The sequence below is a fragment of the Dermacentor albipictus genome, chromosome 7, assembly GCF_038994185.2.
Source record: "Dermacentor albipictus isolate Rhodes 1998 colony chromosome 7, USDA_Dalb.pri_finalv2, whole genome shotgun sequence".
In the NCBI taxonomy this organism is placed as follows: Eukaryota; Metazoa; Arthropoda; class Arachnida; order Ixodida; family Ixodidae; genus Dermacentor; species Dermacentor albipictus.
Window position 1 is genome coordinate 131,196,712 of NC_091827.1, and position 27,849 is coordinate 131,224,560.

Genomic DNA, 27,849 nt, shown 5'->3' on the forward strand with positions numbered 1-27,849 from the left:
TGAGTCAGCACCGGAGCAGAACACAAAACGGCTTTAGCCTTCCGGAATGCCTCATCCTCAGGCCCTTGCCAAGACCATTTCGATTTCTTTTCTAGAAGTCGGTATAACGGGCTGAGCAGCGTGGACAGATTAGGCAAGAATTTGTTATATAAAGTGAGCATGCCCAAAAATGACCGAAGCTCCGTAAAGTTTCGAGGAGTCGGAGCCAGCTTAATTGCCTCGATGTTCTTCTCTGACGGGTGCAGCCCTGCGGCATCAATTCTATGTCCTAGATACGTAACGGACGATTCGCCTAGTCGGCACTTGTCTGACCGGAGCTTGATGCCGTATTCCCTGAAACGCTGCAGAACTGCTAGCAGATTCGTATTTGGATGATCCTTCGCATCTGCTATTAAGACATCATGTAAGTACGCTTGAACACCTGGAAGACCTTGCAGAACGTACTCAATCGTTCTTTGGAAAATCGCAGGTGCAGACGCGATTCCAAATGGCAGTCGATTATAGCAGAAGAGGCCCTTGTGTGTATTTATAACAGCTAATTTACGCGAATCTTCGTCTAGAAGAATTTGGTTGTAGGCATCGCGTAAATCCAAGATGCTGAACTGCTGTCCCCCGCGAAGCGTAGCGAAAATGTCGTCTACTACGGGTAGAGGATACCTTTCCATTTCACAAACTGGGTTCAGTGTTACTTTAAAATCTCCACAGATGCGAACTGTCCCATCGCTTTTCAATACGGGAACCACCGGGGTGGCCCATTCTGCATAGGAAACAGGCGAGATAATGCCGGCGGCCACGAGTCGGTCTAACTCGGCGGATACCTTGTCTAACAGAGCGAACGGAACATTTCTTGCCTTGCAGAACCTTGGTGTTGCTCCGTCCTTTATATGCAGCCGTGCGGGTAGCCCCTTGATGAGTCCCAAGCCCTCCGTGAAGAGGTCAGCGTACTGCTCCATCACGGGTGCTGCTCCTTGGCCCTCAAGCTTCACTTCGGTTGACTGCGACGTGATCTGAAGAAGCGGCACCCCTTTTATTTCGAGTTTCTGCAGTAAGTCACGGCCACAAAGGCTAGGGCCTTCGCAGTTCAACACTACGAGATTGCAGTCAACTGTCGCAGACGGATAGGAAGCTTGCATTTGCAGAACGCCCAGCACTGGTAGCTTTCCAAGGTAACATGAAAGGGTTAGCGCAGCCTCACAAAACGGTGGCCACTTATGACGATGAGCTTCGTATATTGCTTTAGGAACCACGCAGACAGGCGAACCGGTGTCGATTATCATTTTCAGCGGAATTCCATTCCACGTGACAAGTTTCTGTATGGGTGGAACCAAACATTCATTACTTTTTACTGGCCATATTTGCAATGCATTGCTGCCGTTGTCTTCAATTTCAGCTGAACATTCGGTTATCGTCAAGGTTCGATGGGCGGGAACTGTTCGCGCGCGCATACTCGCGCCAAGTGACCTTGTCTCCCGCATTTGTAACACCGGCGCCTTCGCAGCGAGCACGCAATGGCTTGATGCCCTTGTCTGCCACAGCAGCTTCATTGTTGCACTGACATACTAGGTTTCCTTGATATTGCGGGTTCCCCTTTCCGCTGAAAGTTGAGCCCATCGACGGCGTCACCTTGACTGTTTATCTGTTGCGAACCTAGATCTGCGCTTTCTGCTCCTAGAGCAAGTGCTTCGGCTTCCGCAAGCGTCAAATCCTTCTTGGCTAGTAGTTGTTTCTGCAAGTTTTTCGACCGCACTCCGCAAACGATGCGATCCCTCAGCATTCGCTGCAACATCGAAGAGAAATTGCAGTTATGGGCTATTCTCCGAATCTCTACGATAAACGCCTGCATAGACTCTCCTTCTTGTTGGCTTCGATGAAAGAACTTGAAACTTTCCGATATCTCGTTAGGACATGGATCATAGTGCTCATTCAAGATTGAAACGACTTCTTCATAGCTTAGCGAGCTCGGTTTTCTGGGTGCTACTCTACCGCAAAGAATCTCCACGGTCCGAGTTCCTAACGCCTCAACCAACAAGGCTCTCTTCTTGGCGTTGTCTGTAACTTCGTTTGCTTCAAAGTAAGCGTCGACTTTTACGAGATACGCGTTCCACTTTTCTGTGTCCTCTATAAAATCCGGAAGCTTGAGATCCATGGTCGCGGCTGGGCTGATGGGCGTCTTCGTGTCATGGCTGGTGCCCGGTCGCTGTTGCGTATCCGTGGGGGTTCTCGTCGCCACTGTTGCGATGGTTGACGGGTGGAGGCAACGCCCCTCCCGTAGTGAACGAGACAGTCGTTCCAGCCGAAGAACGCCGGGTTTATTCACGCTCGGAAATATAAAGAAAAGATAAGGGGAGAGGGAAGGTGTGACAGAAAGAGTGCGCACATACGCACTGAAGGAAATAGCTTCCCAAGTAACCACGGATATCCGGGCGACGTCCGACGGACGTCCTTTCTGGATATTCGGGATGTCCGTGGGATATCCATGAATGTCCGACGTACGTCCGAGGGACGTCCCTGGGAAATCCAAAGGTAATCGCTTTGGCATCCGTAGTACGTCCGACGCGGACATCCAGCATGGACATTCAGGGGACGTTCAGGACATATATATATATATATATATATATATATATATATATATATATGTGTGTGTGTGTGTGTGTGTGTGTGTGTGTGTGTGTGTCTTCCCGGGGATATTCCAGATATACACATGCCTTGAAGCGACAATAGTGGCCGGGACACATTCAAGCACCGGACCATTATATATATTACATTGGTCTAATGCTTGAATGCATTCTTGTTTTAAATAAACGAGAAATGAACTTACACCAACTTCCAAATACAATTAAACGTTTATTGTCACCTTATACATATACATAAAAAGACCAATAAGCAGATATATGCGTACTGTTCAAAGAACAAATAAATACACGGATAAAGAAGAAAACTTGCAATTTCAATAGCACAACACAAGGTAGAGAACAGCAGAACAAAAATACTTATTGCCCACCCTGCTTTGACATTTGAGTTTGCAGCATGGAATAAAAAGAAAGAGCAAAAATACATCAATTAGCATTATTAAGCAGCGAAAGCAACAGAAATGACATGAAGGAATTAATCTTGACTACATCACTTCACTAGCACTCTGCGACACGGGCAATAAAAATGACATTAACTGGCTAATGCCTTAAACTTTAATGTCATTCGCGGGGTGCCACACGGACATGCTTAATGGTATTGCAGCTTAAATGTTATTCGCGACGTAGTGCGTTCTCGTAAGTCAACTTGCCGTCAAATGCGTACTCTCGTTCCCAATGTCTCCACATTCTGACGTAGCTAAACGAACTATTAGTGAAGAACAATCAATATATTCTTCACTTTCTTTAAACAATAGCTTTCTCGTGGCGTAGTGCGTTCTTACAATTATTAAAACTCACTTGGCCATCGAATGCGTACTCTCGTTTACAATGTCCCCGCCGTGGCCGTAGTGACCATATTCTCACGATATTAAACAAACTTGTAGATAAAAACAACTAATATATTCTTCACTTTTTTAAAAGGAGCTTTTTATTTTCGTAGAGATCAGCAGGCGATCTTGCCGCTACTGACGGCTACAGCTCTGATCATGAGCGCATTAGCCAGGAGAAGCTCTTTGCCAGGAGAATCAAAGGGCGCCGATGAAGAGTCCGCGGTAGCTAAAGCAAATGTAGACTCCGGGGTCCTGCTTACCAGAAAACCCGCATTGACTTGTGCGTACACCTCTCCTAAGGGATCCTGTTCCGTTCTCACAGCGAAGTGAACCATCCGAAGCGTCACGTAGAGTATATCCATCAGGGAAGCAAGGCACATTGTCCGTAGTGCGCGTAGTGTCACAACCACCGTCCTGAACTTCCGATGTCGCCTCGGTGCAGCGACCAGCATCACAAGGCGCACAAATGTTTGCAGGGACAGCCCGACCGCACATGTTAATGCATGCGTGCGGGGTATACGCGCCACTGCACAGTTCTAGACTTGCGAATTCTCGAGCTGTTGACTGCTGGCTGCCGGTGCGAGATCCGAAGTCCTCGAATATCGTCTTTGTTTCCAGCGACGCTCTTTTTCGCGCGTGCGGCTTCTCCCGCAGTCTAGGCATCCTGGCACCTGTGAAGAAAACACATTTCAATACCCAAACGAATTAAAAAAGAAATCGATGTAGCTGTCATACCTTCGTAGCTGAGTAGGAGACTTCGGCAGGCACGGAAGGTGACAAACGCTGCTCCGCTGCCCTTAAAACGATCGCAGAATGAAAAATGGCGTGGCGACGATGGCTAGAGCTTGGATTGGATTGGATGACTGCAGCGTTCTGCTTTGCCAAGGTTCTAACACTTCCACGTGCATCTACGCAAACATAAATAGGTTTTTAAAATATTCTATTATTACACAGTGAAATATTTACTTATTCTGGGAATATTTGGTATCTGATTTTCGAGTTTTTAGTTTCTGCTAAAGCTGTCGGCGCCAGAAAAACATAGCCTTTGAGATTACTGTCAATTCATGGCGGCTCTGACGCATTATAGCTTTCGTAATCGCTTTCAACGCATGCAGCCACCAAAAGCGTAGCCTTTGAGATTTGTTTTTGTTACCTGTAATGATATTATTGTATGCACAATTGAACACTGCAGACAACTTCCTGTTTTAAGAAACCAGCCAAAAACAGGCGCACACAGGAAACATACGAGAAGACAGGAAAGAGGCTGGAAGAGGCCTGTCTTGTGTATGTTTCCTGTGTCCGGCTTCTTTTTTTTTTCCTGGTTTTTTCTTAATACAATGCACCAACTAGCCCAACAACGTGTTTTACTTCCTGTTTCAATGATAAACCTGAACCTACATGTTCGGAGGTCAGGACCAAAACTCTATGATCAGGAACTTTTCATAATGAGGGGTAACTTGAGTGCTTGGCTCTAGGTCGAATAAGTGGCTTCAAATGGGCGCTTATATATTCTGCTAGTCATCCACAAGCATTTTTTAAAGCAAACTACAAATTGTTTGTATGACCCACCGATAGAAAAAAAATCGTATTTCAATACTGCGATGTTAAAGTGGGCAAAATTTATATCAAGTTGGAAATATATTTATTTTGCTTTGAAAAAAGAATGAACTGTGTACGATAGAGAACAAAAATAAACAAATATAATATGAACAAACTAAAATTTCCGGCAATATATTTATGCTAGTTTATATATAACTCACTAGTGTATATCCTGGGCATGCCTATTTATGGACAGCCAGCGGACGTTCAAAATGGGATGTCCCATGGACATCCCGGTGGGATGTCCTTCGGACATCCAAATAGGATATGGACTTTTCCTGTACTTCCCACGGACGTCCGTGTTGGATATCCGGATGGATGGACGTTGGGACTTATGGTGGACGTCCCACGGATATCCGTGGTTACTTGGGTTGCTTGGCATGTTCATGGGTTACCGCAACTTGCAAATAGCAATATCATAAGAAGCCAACAAACAAGCGCGATCCAGCACGCAGATGTCAGTTGCCATTGCCCCTCCCGGCATACGCCCTAAAGTAAGTGTCATACCTTACATGCATGGGATATTCCATAACTTGAAAAAGATGGCCCAAAGGGTAAATGTAAGAGTTGTTTTTCTGCTCCCAACAGGCTCGGCAGGCTTTGCAGGCTGACGGATCGAAATGCCGCCGCTTCCGATGAGTGCAGAAAGCATCACCGCAAAAAGTTTGTCGAGTGTGTCCACCGGGTGGTGTACAACTTCCCGCTTTCATGTGGGAAGAAATATATATCAGACAAACTGGGCGTTGCCTCAATGATCGGCTCCACGAACACAGCAACAATGTAAAAAACGGCTCTGGTGGTTTCTTGTCGATCCACTGTTGCGATCATGGACGCAAACCTCTTGAGGATCAATGCATGATTGTTTCCCGTGGTAGCACGCAGCTCATCCGTGATATATCTGAAGCGCAGATGATCGCGAAATTGGGCGATAAGTGTGTTAGCTTCCTGTCTCTGGCTCTCACAGAAAAAGAATGAAGTTTCTTGGAGGCAGCATCTCATGACTCGTAACTATGTTACACGAATTCGCACTTCATTTTCTTGTAAGCACATGTGCGGTCTACACTGCCCCCCATGTATAAAATCGATGCAGTGGCACAATAAACTTAGTTGAAAGTTTGCGCTTGGTGTGTCGTCTTTTCTCACGTTCGTGTCGTTTTTTTTTTTGTCGCGCAATATAATTTAAGTACTGGAGTCCGTCCTGATCTGCAGAAGACAGCTGCCATCGCTAACTCTTTGCAGCCTGCAGACACAGAGGCAGCATGCAGATTTGTTGGTCTGTACGCCTATTACAGCGTTTTGTCAAGAACTTTTCATGCATTGCCGAGACACCGACCCATTTAACAAAAACAGAGGCCATGTAGAAGTGGGAAACGCTGCAGGTCAAGTCATTTCAAGAGCCTACGTGACGCCTACTGTCGCCACAGGTACTCTGACACTTGGACAAAGATAGTAATACCGAAATTCACACCAACACAAGTAGCATAAGGCTCGGTGCCGTGCTTGTTCAGAAAAAATATGGACTACAAAGGGTCATTGTTTACGTAGCAGGTTGTTATCGAAGGTGGAAGCCAATTAATCTACAATGGAAAAAAAGTCTCTTGCCATTCTGTGGGCTATGGCAAAATTTCGTCTTTACCTACATGGCAGGTACTTCAAAGTCGTTAACAACCACCACACATTGTGCTGGATGGCAAACGTAAAAGGGCCCTTCACACAGTCTCACACAGTGGAGCCTCCTCAGACTGCAAGAGTTCACACTACAGTGATCTATAAGTTTGGACAGAAACACTCTGATGCCGGCTGCCTCTCCTGTGCACCCATTGACCCACTGCCACAAGACAAGTAGGATAACTACTCTTTTCTAGGGACAACAAGTGCCGACAACTTCGCCAAGTAGCAGTGAGCTGACCCAGAGCTAAGAAGCCTAGCCAAGTTCTTGGAAAGGAAGACTGAGTTTGTCCATAGGGTATGTATTTAAGTGCAACTTGTCTTCTTTTTCATTGCAAAATGACATCCTCAAAAAGAAAAACTTGTTGCGAGTCAACCCTAACTACCTTCTGATTGTGCCTTCAGCACTGTGGCACGTGCCCTTCATGATGACTCAAGGGCAGGGCACCTCAGGGTCTCCTGTACGCTGGCAACGATCGTGGAGAAGTATTATTGGCCCCGCCTGAACGCTGATGTGGCCCATTACATCACGATGTGCTGAGACTGCCAGGGATGCAATACACGACTGACAAGGCCAGCAGGATGGCTACAGCCAATCCAGCGTCCTTGTTAACTGTTTCAGCGGATCAGGATGGATTTATTGGGGCACTTTCAGTTTATTATTCTTTAAATGTGATGAATAGGTAAGATACAATATACAGACCACTGACCATCACCGATGACATACGGGAATAAATGGATGTTCATGGTTACTGTTACCTTAGCCGCTAAACCAAAACGATAGCCCTGCCCGAAGGTAGTGGTAGTGTGGCCGATGTCACGCAATTCTTAGAAAATATCCTCCTACAGCATAGTGTATCAAAAGTCCTGATCACCGAGAGAGGTACGGCTTTTACGGCGGAGCCTACTTAGGCCATCCTACAATACAGTCAGATTAGCCACTACAGGACAACCACCTAACACCTGACAACGAATGGCCTTACAGAGTCTCTGAATAAAATCCTCGCCGAACTGTCAATGTATGTGGATGTCGAACACAAGATGTTGGTCGCCATCCTTTCATACGTAATGTTCGCTTACAAAACGGCAGTGCAAAAAACAATGCAGATGACACCGTTCAAAGAAGCCTGGCAACGGTGCTTGACGCCATGCTACCAAACGTAAGCGACGAAGAAACCCTCGACATCACCGCCCACCTCCAGCATGCCGAAGAATCTTTGACAACGCTACATGGAATGCCAGCCCAGCAGCCATGTTTGGATTTGGACCCCTACATGCCAACATTAAGGGACAGGAAGAGAGGTGTGAATGAGAGAGAGCAAACAGGGATGTCCAATATTCTAGTTCACATTAAAAAGCAATGGAGTTGGGCAGGCCATGTAATGTGTAAGGCAGATAACCAGTGGACCATAAGTTACCGGATGGGTGCCAAGGGAAGGGAAACATAATCGAGGATGGCAGGAGATTAGGTTGGACAATGAAATTGAGACATGTGCTAGGAATCAGCTAGTATAAGACAGGGGTAATTGGAGATTGCTGGGAGAGGCCTTTGTCCTGCAGTAGACATAAAAAGCTCAATAAGGTGATAGAGAAATGTGCGGAATATAACCAACCCTTATATATAGCTTTCATTGATTACGAGAAAGCGTTTCATTCAGTCAAAACCTCAGCAGTCACGGAGGCATTACGGAATCAGGGTGTAGACGAGCTGTATGTAAAAATACAGAAAGATATCTATAGCTGCTCCACAGCCACCATAGTCCTACCTAAAGCAAGCAACAAAATCCCAATAAAGAAAGGGGACAGGCAGGGAGATAGGATCTCTCCAATGCAATTCACAGCGTGTTTACAGGAGGTATTCAGAGACCTGGATTGGGAAGAATTGGGGATAAGAATTAATGGAGAATACCTTAGTAACTTGTGATTTGCTGATGATATTGCCTTGCTTAGTAACTCAGGGGACAAATTGCAATGCACCTGGAGAGGCAAAGCAGAAGGGTAGGTCTAAAAATTTATGTGCAGAAAACTAAAGTAATGTTTAACTGTCTTGGAAGAGAACAGCAGTTTACGATAGGTAGCGAGGCACTGGAAGTGGTAAGGGAATACATCTACTTAGGGCATGTAGTGACCACGGATCCGGATCATGAGGCTGAAATAATCAGAAGAATAAGAATGGGCTGGGGTGCATTTGGCAGGCATTCTCAGATCATGAACAGCAGGTTGCCATTATCCCTCAAGAGAAAAGTGTATAACAGCTATGTCTTACCAGTACTCACGTATGGGGCACAAACCTGGAGGCTTACGAAAAGGGTTCTGCTTAAATTGAGGACGACGCAACGAGTTACGGAAAGAAGAATGATGGGTGTAACTTTAAAAGGGATAAGAAAAGAGCAGACTGGGTGAGAGAACAAACGCGAGTTAATGAAATCTTAGTTGAAATCAAGAAAAAGAAATGGGCATGGGCAGGATATGTACTGAGGAGGGAAGATAACCGATGGTCATTAAGGGTTATGGACTGGATTCCAAGGGAAGGGAAGCGTAGCAGGGGGTGGCAGAAAGTTAGGTGGGCGGATGAGATTAAGAAGTTTGCAGGGACAACATAGCCACAATTAGTACATAACCGGGGTAGTTGGAGAAGCATTGGAGAGGCCTTTGCCCTGCAGTGGGCGTAACCAGGCTGATGATGATGATGAAACATAAAAATAGGCTGATGATGATGATAGGGATGCCGCCAACATGGACTCTGAAAAGCTACTGCGGCATTATTTCGGCTCATACAAGATACTCTGATGTATTGGCACACTGGACTACGAGGCGATGCCAGATGGTGTTGTGCAATCCCAGCGGCACCATGCACAACCTGGTCATCCATGTAGCGCCTTTTTATTTATTTATTTATTTATTTATTGATTCCTCAAATGTCCTTGGAGAGGGGTTTTACATTAGGGGTGGGCAGCTTCGAAGAAGAATGTTCGATGGCAGTCTTGAACTCAGTCGCACTGGAGTAGTCCGCCGCTTCTTCAGGCAGATCATTTCAGTCTCTCACTGTACGCAGGAAAAACGAATGCAAATGGGATGATGTGCGCGCATGCGAGGGGTATAATGACTTTGAATGATTTGTCCGGGATGAATGGTGGTGAGCATGCAATATGACGCTGTTGCCAATTGGAGCAAAATAAAACTTGTGATATAGAATGACCCTGGACTTTGACGTCTCGTTTCTAGATTCGCATTATATTTTAGCGCTGTGACACTAGTATGTGAACAATAGTCATGGAAGCTTCTACTGGAATCAAGCTTCTACTCTATCATTTGCTCTTAAGCTCTCGTTTAAATTATTGCCAACTAGTATGGGGTACAACGACGGTCACAAATCTTAATCAAATACACTTGGTTCAGAAAAAATGTATTAGGCATATTTTCAATGCACCTTTTGCCGCATCTACTAATGTTTTATTTTGCACTTTAGGAATAGTTAAAATACACCAGATATACAATTATACACTAAGCAGAAAATTCGAATTAGAAACTTGTAAGAACATAACAAATTTGCGTGTTCTGGCCAATTTAAGAATTAGGCATTTTAAATTATCCCACGTGTCACGGAGAAAATTGGGAAGTAGACACAGTACGATTAAACTCCGGAAAAGAGCGCTTGTCTTACACTCTTCTGTCCCTCCTCAATCACTATGACCTTAACAATTTTGACTTATTTGATTGTTCACATCAGGATATCCGAAAGTCATACACAGTGATGTATAGCTCTGATATTTCTACTACTTAACACTGGTTATACCACAAACTTTGTCTCATTTATCAAATCCACAACCGTATCGAATTGTTTCATTTGGCTCTATGTAACTATTTGTAACAAATTTATTTCTATATTGTTTTTTCCTGTACATTCAGTGTATTTATTCTAGACATTTGTAATTTGATAGCATTTCAGATATTCATTTTTCTAAGAAACTGTTTTGTATTTATTTTCTGACAACTGTAAAAACTGCCTTCTGTATTACCTTAGCATTTCCTTTACTTAGTGTGTGCCCTATAGTACTATGCTGTCTGTTAAGTTTCTATTTTTTATTTATTTTACGGTAGTGCTGTTACTGCTCCGAAATTTTTCCATGGGGCTGTGGCCTAGTCAAGCTGTTCTGAAAAACAGCTTTTTGTCACAGTCCTTCTTTCTGTATCATTGACAGAATGAAAATAAAGATTGATTGATTGATTCATTGATTGAGATACATCGCGTGCTAATGTGTGCTAATGATCTCTGAAGCATTTATTTCTTACTTGCTTTGTTAGTTTCCTTTATTGCGTGTATATTTTTTGCTGTCATGTTCCAATTTCAGTATTGGGGTGATGCTGAAAGAGGCATGACACACATGTCTTCGTTGACCGTTTATCACCAAAATTATCACCTGGCACAAGACGCACCTTCAGGCTTTTAAGCTATTTCTTCCCACTCCAGTCGGGCGGCTTCAAAGTCCAGAGACATTGAAGGACTTTGCGGTGTCAATGTCCAACTGGAACAGTTAACAAGTGAAAACTGGATGAGCTCTGTGTGACAGCTTTTAATACCTGATGCAACGAGCTGCCGCTATTTCAGGTACACCTCCGCATGGAGACTGGAGCTTCTCTTTTACCTAGTGTGACTCATCTGGAGCTCAATGAAATGCTCCTCTTTCGCACCATGTGTCATGTTTACTGTTCAACTCACTGAACCAAATACAGCGCAAACAGAGCAGCGACAAGCTCTTGCAGAAGTGAAGATGCATCACCTTCTAGCTTGCACACATCACACAGTATAAGGAGGCTATGGTCTGGCATCACGATGCTCTAACCTGGCTCTTCAGGAATAACGGCATCACCACCACCTCACTTGTAAGATATTCTGCTATCTGTTTCTTCCTTAGCTGTGCTGCTCCTCCTTCTTGCAAAAAGAATTGATCTATGGCACACTGGAGGGCAACTACCACTTTCTGTGGTTCAAGAGCTTGAACAAACAGTTACTCACTGTACCAAGATTTGAGCACACTGTGCTTTGCAGTCTGTGGCAGAAGGTGAGCAATAAGCCAGGCCACCGTGTAGTGGGAAACATTTATTGAGCCTCGTGCGATGGTGATGTCTGGTTCCGGCGCACACTGGTAGGCCCGCCCTGGTAAGGTGTCACCAGCCAGCTTGGATGCATAGTAAACAATGCACAGTCAGCGTCCGAACAGCGAGAACCGGCGCGGAGGCAGTGCACCATCCTTACTCAGCAGGCCCACCTCGATGTCCTCCAGTGCTGGCAGGCCCCGCAGGTTGCCTAAGGCAGCCACTGATGCCCGTGCTCGAAGCATCCGCTGCACCACGCGCTCAATGTCGTCCGCCTTGATCTTGCCTGCAACGGGGATGGATGGATATGCGTTGATTCTTCTGGGAGACAATTATCAACTGCTGCATACGCACTGCACTGTCTCGTTTCGGCGAGACAGTCCGACCTGTAATGCATCTTAGTAAACCAAAACCACCTGCTCCTGATGCTCTTGGACATTGCATATCACATGCGATAGGTGGCTAAGAATAGATTCAAACTGGAGCCGACACTTTTTCGAGGCCCTGCGCGGGAGGCCGACCACTCAGTGATAATATGGCAAAAAAGGCGCAAGACTTGACTTAAGAGGAAGCTTTAGCTCTGGAGCTCATATCTAAGCACATGGGAATGAAGAAATCGTTCTTCTCGGCAACCACTGCACTGATTTTGATGGCCTGTTGCATTTAAAAGAAAGAGCTATAACCTAGTGACTGCAGGCCATCGCATCTTTAGAAAAATTGAAAGTTGCTAGATTAACAAAAGAAAGTTATCAAATTTACAACTTGGTAGCTCTGCAATAAAAACTATCTCACAATTACTTAAACTCTACCTAACAGACAGCTGAAGTGGACAAAATTGTTATATTAGACAGCGCTCTAAAGCAGTGAAAAGTCCGAGTGGCGCCCTCTCGCAAGTGACATTGCTTCTGCTGGCTTCGCTGCCGCTCTGTACATACTCTGGGTATTGGGTACTCTGACCGTACTCCCTGAAGGATGTTTCAGCTGCTTTTTGCTGTCACACCTAAACTGCATTTTTGTTTTTCCGATACAGCAAGAATTGTGAAAATTTGTGGCTTGGATATCACAAGCTATGTAGCATTGAAGGGATCTGCTGCTTGCATGTCTAGCACTGTGTCTGTCCACAAATTTTGCACAATAAGAATATCCATGAATTCAGCATACAAAATTTTGTATGAGGCTTCATGCATTACGTAACGTTACCTTAGCCCTTAGTTATGCCAGGTGTTGCATTTTGCATGGGACAGCAATCTTGGTATTTGGTGTCAATAGAAAGGATACTGCATACGAAGCTTTAATAAGATTCTTACGGCTCTGGTGAGTTGTTCTAGTCAGATGTGGGCATGGTTATAATGTGAAAAAGAAAGAGCAAGGCATGCACTTCGTGTTAAAATGTTTACTGCTTTTTTACCGTTCTCTAATACAGCCTTCCCAAGATCTCCCATCAACAAGATTCAACAAGGACCGCAGCTGAACACGGTGATAGGCTCTCATTAGATATTGACACAAAGATGTGGGGCTCCCGCACCGCAGAACGGCGCGTGCGAAGGTCGGCGCCATGAATGACGAAGTGAGTAAGCTGCACGCTCTTCTTCTGACCTGCCATTAAAGAGAAATGTCGCTTTTGTAACATTCTGCCTCCAACCTACATTACATTTTTCTGGTGGAGGTGCTGCGTACATGCTACCACTCCCAGATCGAACAATGTCTACAAGCCCAGTACGATGTCCGGTCGAGCTGACTCCTGTGCACGTACGGACAAGCCGTCGGCTTCAAGGACTGCCACCTGAACACGAGCCGCTACCCAACCAACTCAGAAAGATGAGTACGTCGGTTCCATCATCTTCTTCGACCGCGCCGACCGAGCTCTTCCTCAACCAGCTGCAAATCCCCACGTCTTTCCATGGGGACACCTTCGAAGATGTAGAGGACTGGCTCGATCACTTTGAGCATGTCGCAGAATACAACGGCTGGACTCCAGAGCACAAGCTACGCAACGCCTACTTTGCCCTCGAGGACTATGCGCGGATATAGTTCGAGAACCGTGAGGCGGCCCTATCGACATGGGACAAATTCCGACGGCAGCTAATCGGCACATACGCCAGCCTCGATCACAAGGAGCGAGCTGAATCTGCAATTCAGTCGAGAGTACAGCGGCCGAACGAAAGCGTCGCAATGTTTGTTGAAGATATGTGCCGACTTTTCCGATGCGCGGATCCCTCCATGCTGGAAGAAAGGAAGCTCAGGAACTTGATGCGCGGTGTCAAGCAAGAGTTATTTGGTGGCCTAATACGCAATTCACCAAAGACCGTTGCAGAGTTTCTTGCAGAAGCCATATCTATGGAAAAGGCACTGCAGCAGCGAACACGGCAATACAACCGCGACGTGTCGACCCTATCGCGTGACCTTCTCGCTATGCCCTTGGACAATACCGACGCCTTGCGGGAGCTCATTAGGCTTGTTGTTCGAGAAGAGCTCCAAAGGCTTCAGGTGGCTCCAGCATCGGTACAGTGACTCGCTCTGGCTGAGGTCGTCCAGGAAGAAATCAGACAGGCAGTACAAATCCCGGAGTGCAGTGAGAAACCACAGTACGAGGTACGGCAGCCAGAGCCTCGTATGTTGTATGCGGAAGCTGTGCGAAGTTCGTTGTCTCCGACGTTTCACGATGCACGCGACGTCCTGGACTATCATGGTGTGCGTGCCGTTGAACAAATAACTGGCGACTTCAGGCCCCGCCGCACGCCATTCATTGCCGAAACACGACCACCCCGCAAGAGCAACGTATGGCGCACCGCAGACTGGAGGCCCTTGTGTTCTCATTGCGGTGAAGCCGATCACCTCTACAGGGTGTGTCCTTACCGCCGAGCTGGGCTCCGTGGATTTTCACTGAATGCGCCATGCCCGCGCAATGGTGAACGCCCCCTGGAGATTGAAGCATACCTCGAGGACGCCAGGACCTCGTTTGCCCCACGATTCCGTGAACCCCGGTCACCGTCACCTGTCCGAAACAGGTCTTCCAGCCCCCTCTTCACGTCGAGAGCAACGAGGCGTCACTCACCCAGCTCAGCCTCCCAGGAAAACTGAGTCCAGTGACCTGCGGAGGTGAGGTGGGTGACGTTGCGAACACTGAAGATCCTCCACTACAACGACCGCCATATGATGTAATTGAGACACAGAGAAAGCAGTGTAATTCCGTGTCAGTATCCTGTGACGTACCAGTTACCATAGATGACCACGAAGTCACGGCATTAATCTACACGGGTGCGGACACGTCTGTTATGAGTCAGAATCTCGTGCGTATACTAAATAAAGTTTCCACGCAATGGACTGGAACTGAGATTCGTACCACAGGAGGGCATCTCATAACTCCAATGGGCCGGTGCACGGTGCGAGTCAACATTCGGGGCTTCACGTACATCGGCGACTTCATCACTCTTCCTGAATGTTCAAAGGACCTTATACTCGGCATGGATTTCCTTCAGGCGAACGGTGCCATCATCGACTTGCAAGAGTCTAGAGTCAGCTTCGCTACTACGCAAGCCATAGCGAACAGTAATGACAATGACCATGACGCCGCGCTTCGCATAGCTGACAATCACGTCACATTGCCACCCAAGAGCAGTGTGCTTACCTTTCTCCGATGCGACATGGAGGACGACGCCAAAGGAATTGCTGAGGCGAACATGCCCCTGCTTCTTGAGCGCCACATTTGTATAGCCAGGGGGCTTCTTCAGGTGCAAAACAAACGTTCAGTCGTTTTGCTAACGAACTTTAGCAACGAATATCGGCATGTACCACGAGGAACGACAATCGCATTCCTTCGCGAAATCAACTGATGTAACTGACATTGCTACATTTGAAACCGCATCGTGTCAGCATACTGGGTTACCCAGCCTAAAAGAATGGATTCACGTTAATGCCGCTCTGCCAGACCACTAGAAAGATCGTCTACTGAGTCTCGTGAATGAATTTGAGGACTGTTTTTCAACGTCATCCAAAGTGCGGTGCACGTCTATCACAAAGCACCACATCACTACGGACGAGTCCGCATGTCTTGTCTGTCATCATTCCTACAGAGTGTCTCCAGTGGAAAGCGAAGCGATCAAGCATCAGGTGAAAGATGCTCCAAGACGACGTGATCCAGCCGTCCACCAGCCCGTGGGCCTCTTCTGTAGTGTTAGTCAGAAAGAAAGACAACACACTACGCTTCTGTGTAGATTACAGAAAGTTGAACCGTGTCACCAAGCGAGATGTTTATCCATTGCCACGCATCGACGATGCACTGGATTGTCTACAACATGCCAAGCTTTTTTCATCGTTGGATCTTAAATCAGGGTATTGGCAAATCGAAGTTGATGAACAGGATCGTGAAAAAAGAGCGTTTGCGACACCTGATGGGCTCTATGAGTTCAAAGTTCTCCCCTTCGGTCTCTGTTCTGCACCTGCCACCTTTCAGCGGATGATAGATACCGTGCTTGCTGAACTCAAATGGCAAACCTGCCTCGTATACTTGGACGACGCCGTCCTGTTCTCGAGCATGTTTGACGAACATCTCGCATGACTTGAGAGTGTCATCGCTGCGATCCATACTGCCGGCCTTACCATCAAGCCTGAAAAATGCTACTTCGGGTTCTAAGGGCTCAAATTTCATGGCCATGTCGATGGTCCTGAAGGCGTCTGAACAGACCCCGACAAGTTAGCCGCCGTAGCCGAGTTTTCACCACCCACAGACAAGAAGGCTGTCCAATGCTTCCTTGGTTTGTGTGCATATTGCTACGGCACAATATGTGCGATCACGAAAGGCCAGCAGTGTGAAGACGACGACGACGATTAGATGCTAGCGCGGGCTGTTGCCTCTTAGCCTAGCGCAGCGTATTTTCCTTGTAAATATATTTGTACATAGCTTTTCGCCTGCGTCATCCTACGTAACATATCTGGTGGAGGTGGACGTTCCCTGTACCTCGTCACGGAGCTTCGCAGTGGACGGTACGTCGAGCCTTCCTTCATGGCTCCCGGCGACGACAACCCGACTCCGCCGGCTCCGACACCTGCTGCCCCTTCGACGACCTACATCACTCTCCCCGCTACCCGTGATCCTGGCGTATTCTCGGGCCACGATGGGGAAGACGTCGATGGCTGGATCAGCCTCTATGGACACGTCAGCCGCAATAACCGGTGGGACCCTACTATTATGCTCGCCAACGTAGTCTTTTACCTCGGTGGCACACCTCGAGTTTGGTATCGCACGCACGAAGATGAGCTCACCAGTTGGGATTCACTTAAGACACAGCTTCGAGACTTGTTCGGCAACCCCTACGGTCAAAAACTTGCCGCGCAGAAGGCGCTTTCCGGCCGTGTGCAGACGTCAACAGAGCCCTATGTCACGTACATTCAGGACGTCTTGGCTCTGTGCCGCAAAGTTGACACCCACATGACTGAGTCAGACAAGGTTTCCCACATCCTCAAAGGCATTGCCGATGACGCCTTCAACTTGCTCGTTTGCAACAACGTAGCCACGGTGGATGCTGTTATAAAAGAGAGCCGCCGCCTGGAACTCGCCAAAAGCCGACGTATTGACCAGCAGTTTGCCCGTCTGCCCAACACCCCAGCGACATCTTCCTGTGCCGACGCTCCTCGTCCCAACAACACTGCCGATGTTACCAGGATCGTCCGGCGTGAGATCGAGGCCGCCTATCCGGCTGCCTTCGACTCCAGTCCCACCAACACATCTGCAGTCACGGTCTCACTGATCCAGGCAGTTGTCCGCCAGGAGTTTGAAAACATGGGTCTTCACACCATCTGCTCGTCCCATCGCCCTGATACCCGCCCGGCCCATCGCCCTGATACCCGCCCGGCTTCTTCGATTTCGCCCCGTCCCGCATCTTCTTACCCACCACGTTTCCGCAACCCATCTGAGTGGCGCACTGCTGACGACAAGCCTATTTGTTTCCACTGCCATCGAATCGGGCACATTTCTCGGCACTGTCGTAGTCGCTGGAGTTCCCCGATCCGGTCTACTTATACTGCCTACTCTCACCCCTCAGGTGGCCCTTCTCGTCCCTATGCCGCACGCTCCGATAATGCCGCCACTGATTCTCCTGCAACGAACCGCCCCTATTCTCGTTCGCCTTCGCCCCAACGACGACAATCTCGCTCTCCCCAGCCCCGTCGCTCCTATTCGCCGACTCCCTTCGGGCGCCGCTCCCAGCCGGAAAACTAGACGACGCAGCGCCTCGAGGCGACGCTGCATTGCTCCCTACGCCGCCAAATCCTCTACTGACTTTGCCCACTCATCTGAACCTTCTTGACCTGCACGTCCATGGTGTTTCCGTGTCTGCTCTCATAGACACTGGGGCGCATTTGTCCGTAATGAGCGCTGACCTTCGTAACCGGCTCAAGAAAATTATCACGCCCGCCACGACGCCTGTTGTCCGTGTCGCCGATGGCGGAACAGCCCCCGTAATTGGTATGTGTACCGCCCGCGTCTCCTTCGCCGATCGCTCAACAATCGTGCTATTCACAGTCATCGCCCACTGTCCCCACGACATCATCCTCGGCTTAGACTTCCTCTCCGCACATTCTGCTCTCATCGATTGTTCCGCCAGTACTCTCCGCCTTGACCTGCCTGTTCTAGATCCTACTGAACCACACCCCAGTCGCCTCAGTTCCGCCGACTTCGTTCGCTTGCCACCTTCGTCACTGACCTACGTTGACCTAGTGTCATCCCCACCAGTCCCCGATGGTCACTACATCGCGGCTCCTATGCAAGATGTCCTCCTTACACACGGGATCACAGTACCCCATACAGTTTTATCTATTACGGCGAATTGCGTCTGCCTGCCAGTGGTCAACTTTGGCTTGACGACACAAGTGCTGCCACGTGGGATGTCTTTGGCCCAGCTTTGTTCGTTCGAGGATCACTCAGTAGCATCGATTGCAGTAGACGACACTTCATCCGATACTTCTCTACCATCGCAGTCGACAAATTGTTCCATCGCTGACTTACAGAAAATGATTGCGCCCGACTTGCCCTCCGAGCACGCTCGTGAACTCTACCGCGTTCTGTTTTCCTACCACGATATTTTTGACTTTAACGATCGTCCTTTGGCCCAAACTACAGCTGTCAAACATCGCATTAATACCGGCGATGCCCCTCCTATTCATCGCCGCCCGTATCGGGTGCCACCAGCTGAGCGTCAAGTTATTCACGCAGAAGTTCGCAAAATGCTTGCCAAGAACATTATTGAACCGTCATGTAGTCCTTGGGCATCACCGGTTGTGCTGGTAAAAAAGAAGGATGGCTCATGGCGCTTTTGCGTGGATTATCGGCACCTTAACAGGGTTACCAAAAAGGACGTGTACCCCCTACCTCGGATTGATGACGCCCTTGACTGCCTCTACGGTGCTCGCTATTTCTCCTCTATTGACTTTCGCTCCGGCTATTGGCAGATTGCCGTGGACGATCTCGACCGCGAGAAGACTGCCTTTGTGACACCCGACGGTCTTTATCAATTCAAGGTGATGCCGTTCGGCCTGTGTAATGCTCCTGCCACTTTTGAACGCATGATGGACTCCCTTCTTCACGGTTTCAAATGGTCCACGTGCTTGTGCTACTTGGACGACGTTATCGTATTCTCCCCAACGTTCGCTACGCACCTCGAGCGCCTCTCAGCAGTCCTGGACGTTTTTCGGCGAGCCGGTCTGCAACTCAACGCATCGAAGTGCCAATTCGGCCGTCTCCAGATTACCGTCCTTGGACATCTCGTTGACGCGAACGGAGTGCAACCGGACCCAGGCAAGATCCATGCTGTTACGCACTTCCCTGTTCCGACGTGTGTCAAGGATGTGCGCAGCTTCATCGGCCTTTGTTGGTACTTCCGCCGTTTCGTGAGGAATTTCGCCGCCATAGCGCGACCACTAACCGACCTTTTGAAAAAAGACTCTCCTTTCCAGTGGGGCGATAACGAGGCCTCTGCATTCTCTCATCTAATCGACATTCTCACAACGCCTCCCGTTCTGGCCCATTTCGATCCTTCTGCGCCTACCGAAGTCCGTACTGATGCCAGCGGTCACGGAATTGGAGCCTACGTAGCCTACGGTCATCCTACGTAACAATATTATAGGCGCTTCGTCGAGGTATTCTCGAGAATTGCTGAACCTTTGACACGGCTCACACGCGACGATGTGCCTTTCACTTGGGCGGATGAGCAGCAGCAGTCGTTCAATGAATTGCGCAAGCGTGTGCACGAGGCCCCAATACTTGCTCATTTCGACGAAACGCTGACACTAAAATTCATACTGTCGCCAGCAATGGGGGTCTCGGCGCAGTTCTTGTGCAGTGGCAAGCTGGTGCGGAATGCACCATTGCTTATGTAAGCCGCAGTCTCACTAAGGCTGAGAAAAACTACTCAACCACTGAAAAAGAATGCTTAGCGGTTGTGTGGGCCATTAGTAAATTCCGACCCTACTTGTACAGTAGACCCTTTAAGGCAGTCAGTGACCACCACGCGCTGTGCTGGCTTGCCAACCTCAAGGATCCTTCAGGCAGACTAGCACGTCGGGAGCCTGCGCCTACAAGAGAACGACATTACAGTTGTCTACCGATCTGGAAAGAAGCACAGTGACGCTGATTGTTTGTCACGCGTAACACTCCCTACGACGTCATCGGACCCTGACCATGACTTGCCATTTCTCGGCGTTATCGACGCCATAAAAATGGCTGAGCACCAGCGTGCTGACCCTGAGCTGCTGCCGCTGATCGAGCACTTTGAAGGAGTTGAAGGTGTTTTACCCCGCTCGCTCGTGTGTGGCTTATCATCATACTACTTGCACAGTAACGTCATTTACAAGAAAAACTGCGGAAATGGTCCCAATACGTACCACCTCCTTGTCGTGCCGTCGGCGCTGCGCCAAGATATTTTGCAAGCGTGCCATGATGAGCCATGCGCGGGACACCTGGGATTCGCTAAGATATTAGCAAGGATACGACAGAAGTATTACTGGCCCCGGCTTTATTCTTCTGTACAATGGTACGTGAAGACCTGCCGCGATTGTCAGCGCCACAAGAAACCACCAGTCAAACCGGCCAGCTTCCTCCATCCTGTAGACCCTCCTCAAGCACCGTTCCAACAAATAGGAATGGATTTACTTGGGCCATTCCCACTGACCTCTTCACGCAACAGATAGATAGTCGTCGCTACTGACTACTTAACCCGGTACGCCGAAACCGAAGCTATCCCTCAAGCAAACTCGTATGGAGTGGCCAAGTCCTTTGTACGCCACATCGTCCTACGACACGCTGCATCGTCTGTTCTCATCACCGACCGTGGTACAGCATTTACAGCGGAACTTATGCAGGATGTTCTCCAGCTGACGCATTGCTCTCACCGCAAGAGCACTGCGTATCACCCTCAAACCAATGGATTAACTGAACGTCTGAACAGAACGCTCGCTGATATGCTCTCCATGTATGTCGACGTAAAGCACAAGACGTGGGACGAAATTTTACCCTATGTGACTTTTGCGTATAACACTTCTGTACAGGAGACTACACAGTTTATGCCGTTCGAACTTATATACGGGCGCCACGTCACGTCGACACTTGACGCCATGCTACCGCTGGCTGATAATAGCCCGATCAGCATCAGCAAACATGCGGAAGAGTTTGTACAAAGAGCTGAAGAGGCACGCCAGCTTGCTCGGCATCGTATCCGGAGCCAACAGCATGCAGACACCCTTCAATACAACCAGGGTCGATGTGACGTCCATTACAATACCGGCGCCTGCGTGTGGGTCTGGACGCCTGCCTGTCGCCGTAGACTCTCGGAAAAGTTGATCCGCTGGTATTTTGGTCCCTACAAGGTTGTGAGCCGCCTCAGTGACGTGACCTACGAAGTCGTCCCCTGCAGTTCTCACCCCGGTTCGCTCTGTCGTCCTCGTGCTGAAGTTGTTCATGTAGTGCGCATGAAACCATACTATGCGCTTACGTGAACGCCGAGATGCACCTGAGGAGCTCTACTTCTTTGCCGCTGAAAGAACTTTGTGACGCAACCGAGACGGTCACTTTTCGCATGGGGGCAATTGACACAACGATGTGGGGCTCCTGCACCGCAGAACGGCATGCGCAAAGGTCGGCTCCATGAAAGACGATGAAGTGCGTAAGCTGCACGCTCTTCTTCTGGCCCGCCATTAAAGAGAAACATCTCTTTTGTAACACTCCGTCTCCAACCTACGTTACAATATACCCGCTGTGCTTGACGTTAGTGCCTTATTGGAAACGGGTGTTGACTAATAAATCCTGCGGCAGAAAGCCAGCGACAGATTTTAGAGAAGTTATCGCGCTGGAACGCAAATTCGTACTGCTGGCGGGCATATCGAAACACAGCTGGGCACGTACACGGCAAGAGAACAAACCTGTGGGTCTACGTTTCCAGCCAACTGCCCAGCACTCTGCAACTGCTCTCAGGTATAAACTTTCTGCAAGAGTATGGAGCTCACACAGACCTCTGAGAGTGCACAGTCACTTTCTAGGCACACAGAGCACCAGACACCATTGATAATTGCTGTCGCAATGCGCTTCAGGTTCACGGCAACATAGCCTTAGAAACAAGAGACACTGAACGAGCACATTGCCTCTGCCTCTGTACCAATAGCCACAATCATCCTACAACTGTAAGGTTTCTGTTTTTTAAACTAAAACAACAGACCCTGTCATACGGCCCCAAGTTGAGAGGAACTGGCTACAGTATTTGTGAGGATTTCCCTTGTTCGGTGCAATGTGCTAGGAAGTATCTTATGCAGGTTGTCTACCAAATTGACATTTACAATTTCCCTGAGTTTTCCAGATTTTCCCTGAGTGCCTTTGCAAAATTTTCTGAGTGACAGAACTTTGTTTTATGCCAAGATCGGCTGACACCATGTTGCCCAATGCAAAAGAAGGGCTTAATCCAGTTTGAATAGTAAGGAGCATCATTTATTTTATTCAAAAAGAAAGCACAAGGGAGGGGTAAGTAACATGCGCAGCGAATAAAATATCTGAAAAAACGGTAAAACTTATTGCAAATCAAGTCGAACATTCTCAAGTATGAATAAAGAGGAGATGCATATAGAAACAAATGTTTTCGAATATCAGCTATTTTTATCAATTGATAACAAGCTCATTGGTATGAGGCCCAAACTTTGTCACAAGTGAGATTTTCAACAACTGGTGTGTCAACTTCAACTGTCCTGACATATTCTCAGCCTCACACAACACCGCAGTGTTGCATTTCACTGCTTTAAAGAGCTTATTTTGGTTTGGATAAGGGACAGCTGCATCTGGGCATCAGCCAACACTTTGTTTTTTTTGAGCTCAAGCTCCTTGAAAGAAGCGGCGGCAGGTTTCCTTTTCCGTTCATTGCTCAATGTGTAGGTTGTTTCTGTTCCTATCTTCCTTCCACTGCGCGTTCGCCCAACGGACCATTTGAAGCATGCTCTCCGTCAGTTGCACAGTCAACTGACGAATTTTTCTGACTGCCTTGGGGCCACGAAAACGTCCGTACGTGAGTACTGGTAAGACACAGCTATTATACACTTTTCTCTTGAGGGTGTGGGGATGAGCGACTCTCGCGCGTCCCCTAATATGTTTTTCCCGCATGGCGCGTCTCCTGTAATCCGGCTTCGCGGCGTGGCCTGGCGCCCGCGGCGGTCGGAGTGGTTGAGGCGCAGTGCGAGAGAGGGCGCGAGTGTTGCGCTGCTAACGTCGCCGACAGGGCGCCGAGAGAGAAGGCGCTGGCTCTTTCCCGGCGGATCGGCGAACAGCGTGGACGTCCCGCGCGCGCGCCGACCCATGCTTCTGCGAGACCGCCTCGCGTGGCCGCCTTGGAACGCACCACCGTTCGCGTGACCGTACGCGCGAACGACGAGGCGTTGGGATCCAGCATGGGGCGAACATATTCGCTCGTTATCCGGTCGTGGTGAGTCGGACTTCTAGATTTGTCGCGCGCCCACCGGCATGTTTTGTGGATAGCAACTCGGCTAGCAGGCATTGATCTATGAAAGGTGCAATAAATGCCCTTGTGATTGTTTGCACTACTGTGTTGTCGTTCCTTTGTCCCAAGAGCACGGAGGAGAACCACACAAGGGATAATGGCATCCTGCTGCTCATGATCTGAGAATGCCTGTCAAATGCACTCCAGCCCATCCTTATTCTTCTGATTATTTCCGTCTCATGATCCGGATCCGCGGTCACTACTTGCCCTATGTAGATGTATTCCCTTACCCCTTCCAGTGCCTCGCTACCTATTGTAAATTGCTGTTCTCTTCCGAGACTGTTAAACATTACTTTAAAGATACTTTAGTTTTCTGCAGATTAATTTTTAGACCCACTCTTCTGCTTTGCCTCTCCAGGTCAGTGAGCTTGCATTGCAGTTGGTCCCCTGAGTTACTAAGCAAGGCAATATCATCAGCGAATCAAGTTACTAAGGTATTCTTCATTAACTCTTATCCCCAATTCTTCCCAATCCAGGTCTCTGAATACCTCCTTTAAACACGCTGTGGGTCTCAGATCGCATTTCCCTGCCTGACGCCTTCCATTATTGGGATTTCGTTGCTTTCTTTATGGAGGACTACGGTGGCTGTGGAGCCGCTAAGATATCTTTCAGTATTTTTACATACGGTTCGTCTACACCCTGATTCCGTAATGCCTCCAATGCAGTATCCTCCCTGAATCAAACGCTTTCTCGTAATCAATGAAAGCTATATATAGGGTTGGTTACATTCCGCACATTTCTTTATCACCTGATTGATAGTGTGAATATGGTCTATTGTTGAGTAGCCTTTACGGAATCCTGCCTGGTCCTTTGCTTGACAGAAGTCTAAGGTGTTCCTGATTCTATTTGCAATTACCTTAGTAAATAGTTTGTAGGCAATGGACAGTAAGCTGACCGGTCTATAATTCTTCAAGTCTTTGGCGTCCCCTTTCTTATGGATTAGGATTATGTTAGCGTTCTTCCAAGATTCCGGTACGCTCGAGGTCATGAGGCATTGCGTATACAGGGTGGCCAGTTTTTCTAGAGATGTATAATTCTTCCGTGTATAATTAAGGAATACATACTGTGTCCCGTGACAATTGCCCCTTTCCACGCGTATGCTTCGCCGCATAACATTACTGCATTGAGGCGAAGCTTACTTTCGGCACCCGGCATTATGAAACGCGCCATGCTTTCCGAGGTTCGAAGCCAATCGCGAGGACCACAAAGGCGGAACCGGTGCCATTGCTGACAGCGGCGAATTCTTTCAATGAAAAACACAGCGCCGAACGGCAAGAACAAACGTTGAAGCAGCTAGGCCTTGATTAATGCCGTTTCGGACCTGCCGTCACGGCAAAAAGTGTGGAAAATCGGACGGCGAAGGGCTCTTGCGTCCGAAATTTCAGATGTTCTTATACACTGACTCTATGAGGTACGTGCATGGTGATGCCGCTATGGTGCCGCGAAGCCGTCTGAATTATCGGGCGTCCGGAAAGTCGGCCGATGACTGTACACTGGCAACTCCTCGGACGACACGGCGTCAAATGACGATTCGTTACGATCCCTCTCTGTAACGCGAGCCAGCATTACCGCGACTTTCATTCCCTTTCAATAAAATTACAGCTAATCTTCCCTGATAGAAGCACAGATTCCCTGAGTATTTCCAGACTATTCAAAATCCCTGGGAATTCCCAGTTTTCCCGGTTGGTAGACACCCTGCTTATGCCTTTGCAAAGAGCAAATCTGCTCCATTTATGTTGCGTTACAATGTTCCTCGGAATGAAATGCTACGTTTATAACGAGGCCTCAGAAAATGTAAAGAAAACACAATTGCAACTCCCTGTTGTAGTCAGCACACACATTATGCTAATACCACCCGTCGTGCTAGTATATCATTTCCTACAATCTATATACTAATGCAAGTAGTTTCCTCCCCAAATGCAAGCTATTAATTATGTAATCTAGCCTCTTATTAATCCAGATGCTATATACTAATACAGTTAAACCTTGATATAACAAACTTTAGTATAAGAAAATTTTCTATATAACAAAGTTTTTAACTTTTCGTAACATCTTGTCCATACAACACCATGTAATTAGAACCTCAATGTAACGAAGTGTGTTTGCATGCAATTTCAATATAATGAAATTTCGCTTCTGCAGCAAAGGAATGCCAAGACAATAAATGGAAACTTCCACAGACACAGATGGTCAAATTGTTGAATTACAAGCGGCTGCTTTCATATGCACCTCTCAAATAATGCACGGCGCAACAAGAGCGACCATCGAAGCAAGACCACATCATGTTCCGTATAAAATCCAAGTGCGATAAGATCCTATCGCGCTCTGCGCACTTTGTGCTTTAGGTGCGAGGGTGAGGAAGAAACATGGTGGCCTCACGCACGAGTGCTGCCTCCCCGCAAGAACAAAGGGAAAGAGGGGGAGGAGACAGTTCAGGATAATGCGATCAAGAGCGTGCGAGGGGCGGGGCGGAGGAGGTAAGCTGGTGCGCGTCTCGGCCGTGGCTGCACATGGCTGTAAGCGGGGCTGAGTGCATGCGCAGCTCCGCACTCTCCTTCAGAAGTAATCTGCCGCGTGTACAAAGAGCGGGCGTGTTGAGATGGCGTGGCATCATGTAAGCTGTCTTCCCGAGTGTTTAGTATTGAAGCTTGTGTAATCTAGAGTTTTCGTGACTCAGTGCAGTGAGAGGCAAATGAAGCATTTGCCGCTATCATCTTCATCCAAACCGATGAAATCAACTCTAAGCTACTGAAAAGCAAACAAAAAAAAAACATATATGGCATGTTTATGCCTACTTTCACTCAGTCATTGTCTTGCAGTAGCATCCTGCATGAATGGAAGATGGCAGCAGTCAATGCAGTCTACAAATCTGGAAGTAAAAGCTTTGCTTTAAACTATCACCCCATTTCACTAACCAGTATACTATGCAAGATCACGGAGCACATAATCTACTCTTAAATAATGCAGCTCCTGGGTACCAACAACTTCCTCCATTTTTCAAAACATGGTTTCTGTAAAGGATTATCATGCACAACACAACTAGCCATGTCAATTTCTGACTTAAATGCTAATCTGGACCATAACATATAAATTGATGCCGTTTTTTATTTGACAATGTATCTCGCCAACGCTTACTACTGAAACTATCCCAACTGAACCTGCACCCCGACATCCTAAAAATGGACAGCATAGTTCCTTACGGCAAAAATCAATAACCACTCTCTCCCAGTAACATTGGGCATTACCCAAAGATGCATTCTTGGCCCGCTACTCCTCCTAATTTATATTAATGACCTTCCACTACAGGTGTCTTTACAAATCCGAATGTTTGCAGACAACTACATCATTTACCAAACATTTCACAACAGTACTGACCAGCAGCTACAGCTCGACCACAACAAGGTACAAGATTGATGCAACAACTGGTTTAGGACCCTTAACACTGTTAAATGTAAACCAATAGCTTTATCTTGTTGTCAGAATCCTTTATCTATTCTTTACTGCGTTTCTAATACATTCTACTATACTAATACGTACACATTTAAATACTTAGGCATCACCCTCTCTAATGATCTAAACTGGCGAGCACACATCACAAACATCGTATCCACCGCTGATGATACACTGGGGTTATTGAAATGACATCTCTGACATGCACCAGAACACGTTAAACTGCTTGTGTACAAAACACTCAGATGTCCCAAAGTTGAATATGGATCTATCTCTTATATCTTGAATATATCTGGAGCTCGCACCAGACACACTGCTACGGTGAGCATTCACTCAACAGTAAATGGCTGGCAATTGGCTAGTTAAGAATGCACAGGGCACACAGGTTTTAACAGGTCTTTCAGTCCGACAAGAGAGACTCTGACCCCACCCTACTACATCTTTGTCTTCGCCACTGTTCGTGACATTATCCCCGGCCGGTGACGCACTGTCCAGGTGCTGGTTGTGGTCCAAATGGGCTATCACAGTTGTAACGCTTGAGGCAGCCAA

The 27,849-nt window shown here is 47.7% G+C and overlaps 1 protein-coding gene and 1 long non-coding RNA gene across 6 annotated transcripts in view; both read right to left on the reverse strand.

Annotated features, from left to right (window-relative positions):
* Nucleotides 1-27,849, reverse strand: part of LOC139048163 (mitochondrial-processing peptidase subunit alpha) — a 364,881-nt gene that overhangs the window by 86,380 nt on the left and 250,652 nt on the right. Inside the window, exons 13-15 of one of the 5 annotated variants that reach the window (XM_070522716.1) lie at nt 11,998-12,110; nt 11,750-11,907; nt 9,742-9,772 (exon numbers count right to left, since the gene is read on the reverse strand). In XM_070522716.1, the coding sequence (XP_070378817.1) occupies nt 9,757-9,772; nt 11,750-11,907; nt 11,998-12,110 (287 nt within the window). In that variant the 3' untranslated portion in view covers nt 9,742-9,756. Of the gene's footprint in view, nt 1-9,741; nt 9,773-11,159; nt 11,254-11,744; nt 11,908-11,997; nt 12,111-27,849 lie in introns of those variants that run through there. The other 4 variants (XM_070522715.1, XM_070522713.1, XM_070522714.1 and 1 more) reach the window with 4 other exon arrangements.
* LOC139047615 (uncharacterized) lies at nt 2,825-4,291 on the reverse strand. Its single transcript, XR_011507262.1, has 2 exons — nt 4,196-4,291; nt 2,825-4,131 (listed from the first exon to the last, which is right to left on the reverse strand). It is a non-coding gene; the product is annotated as an uncharacterized lncRNA (long non-coding RNA).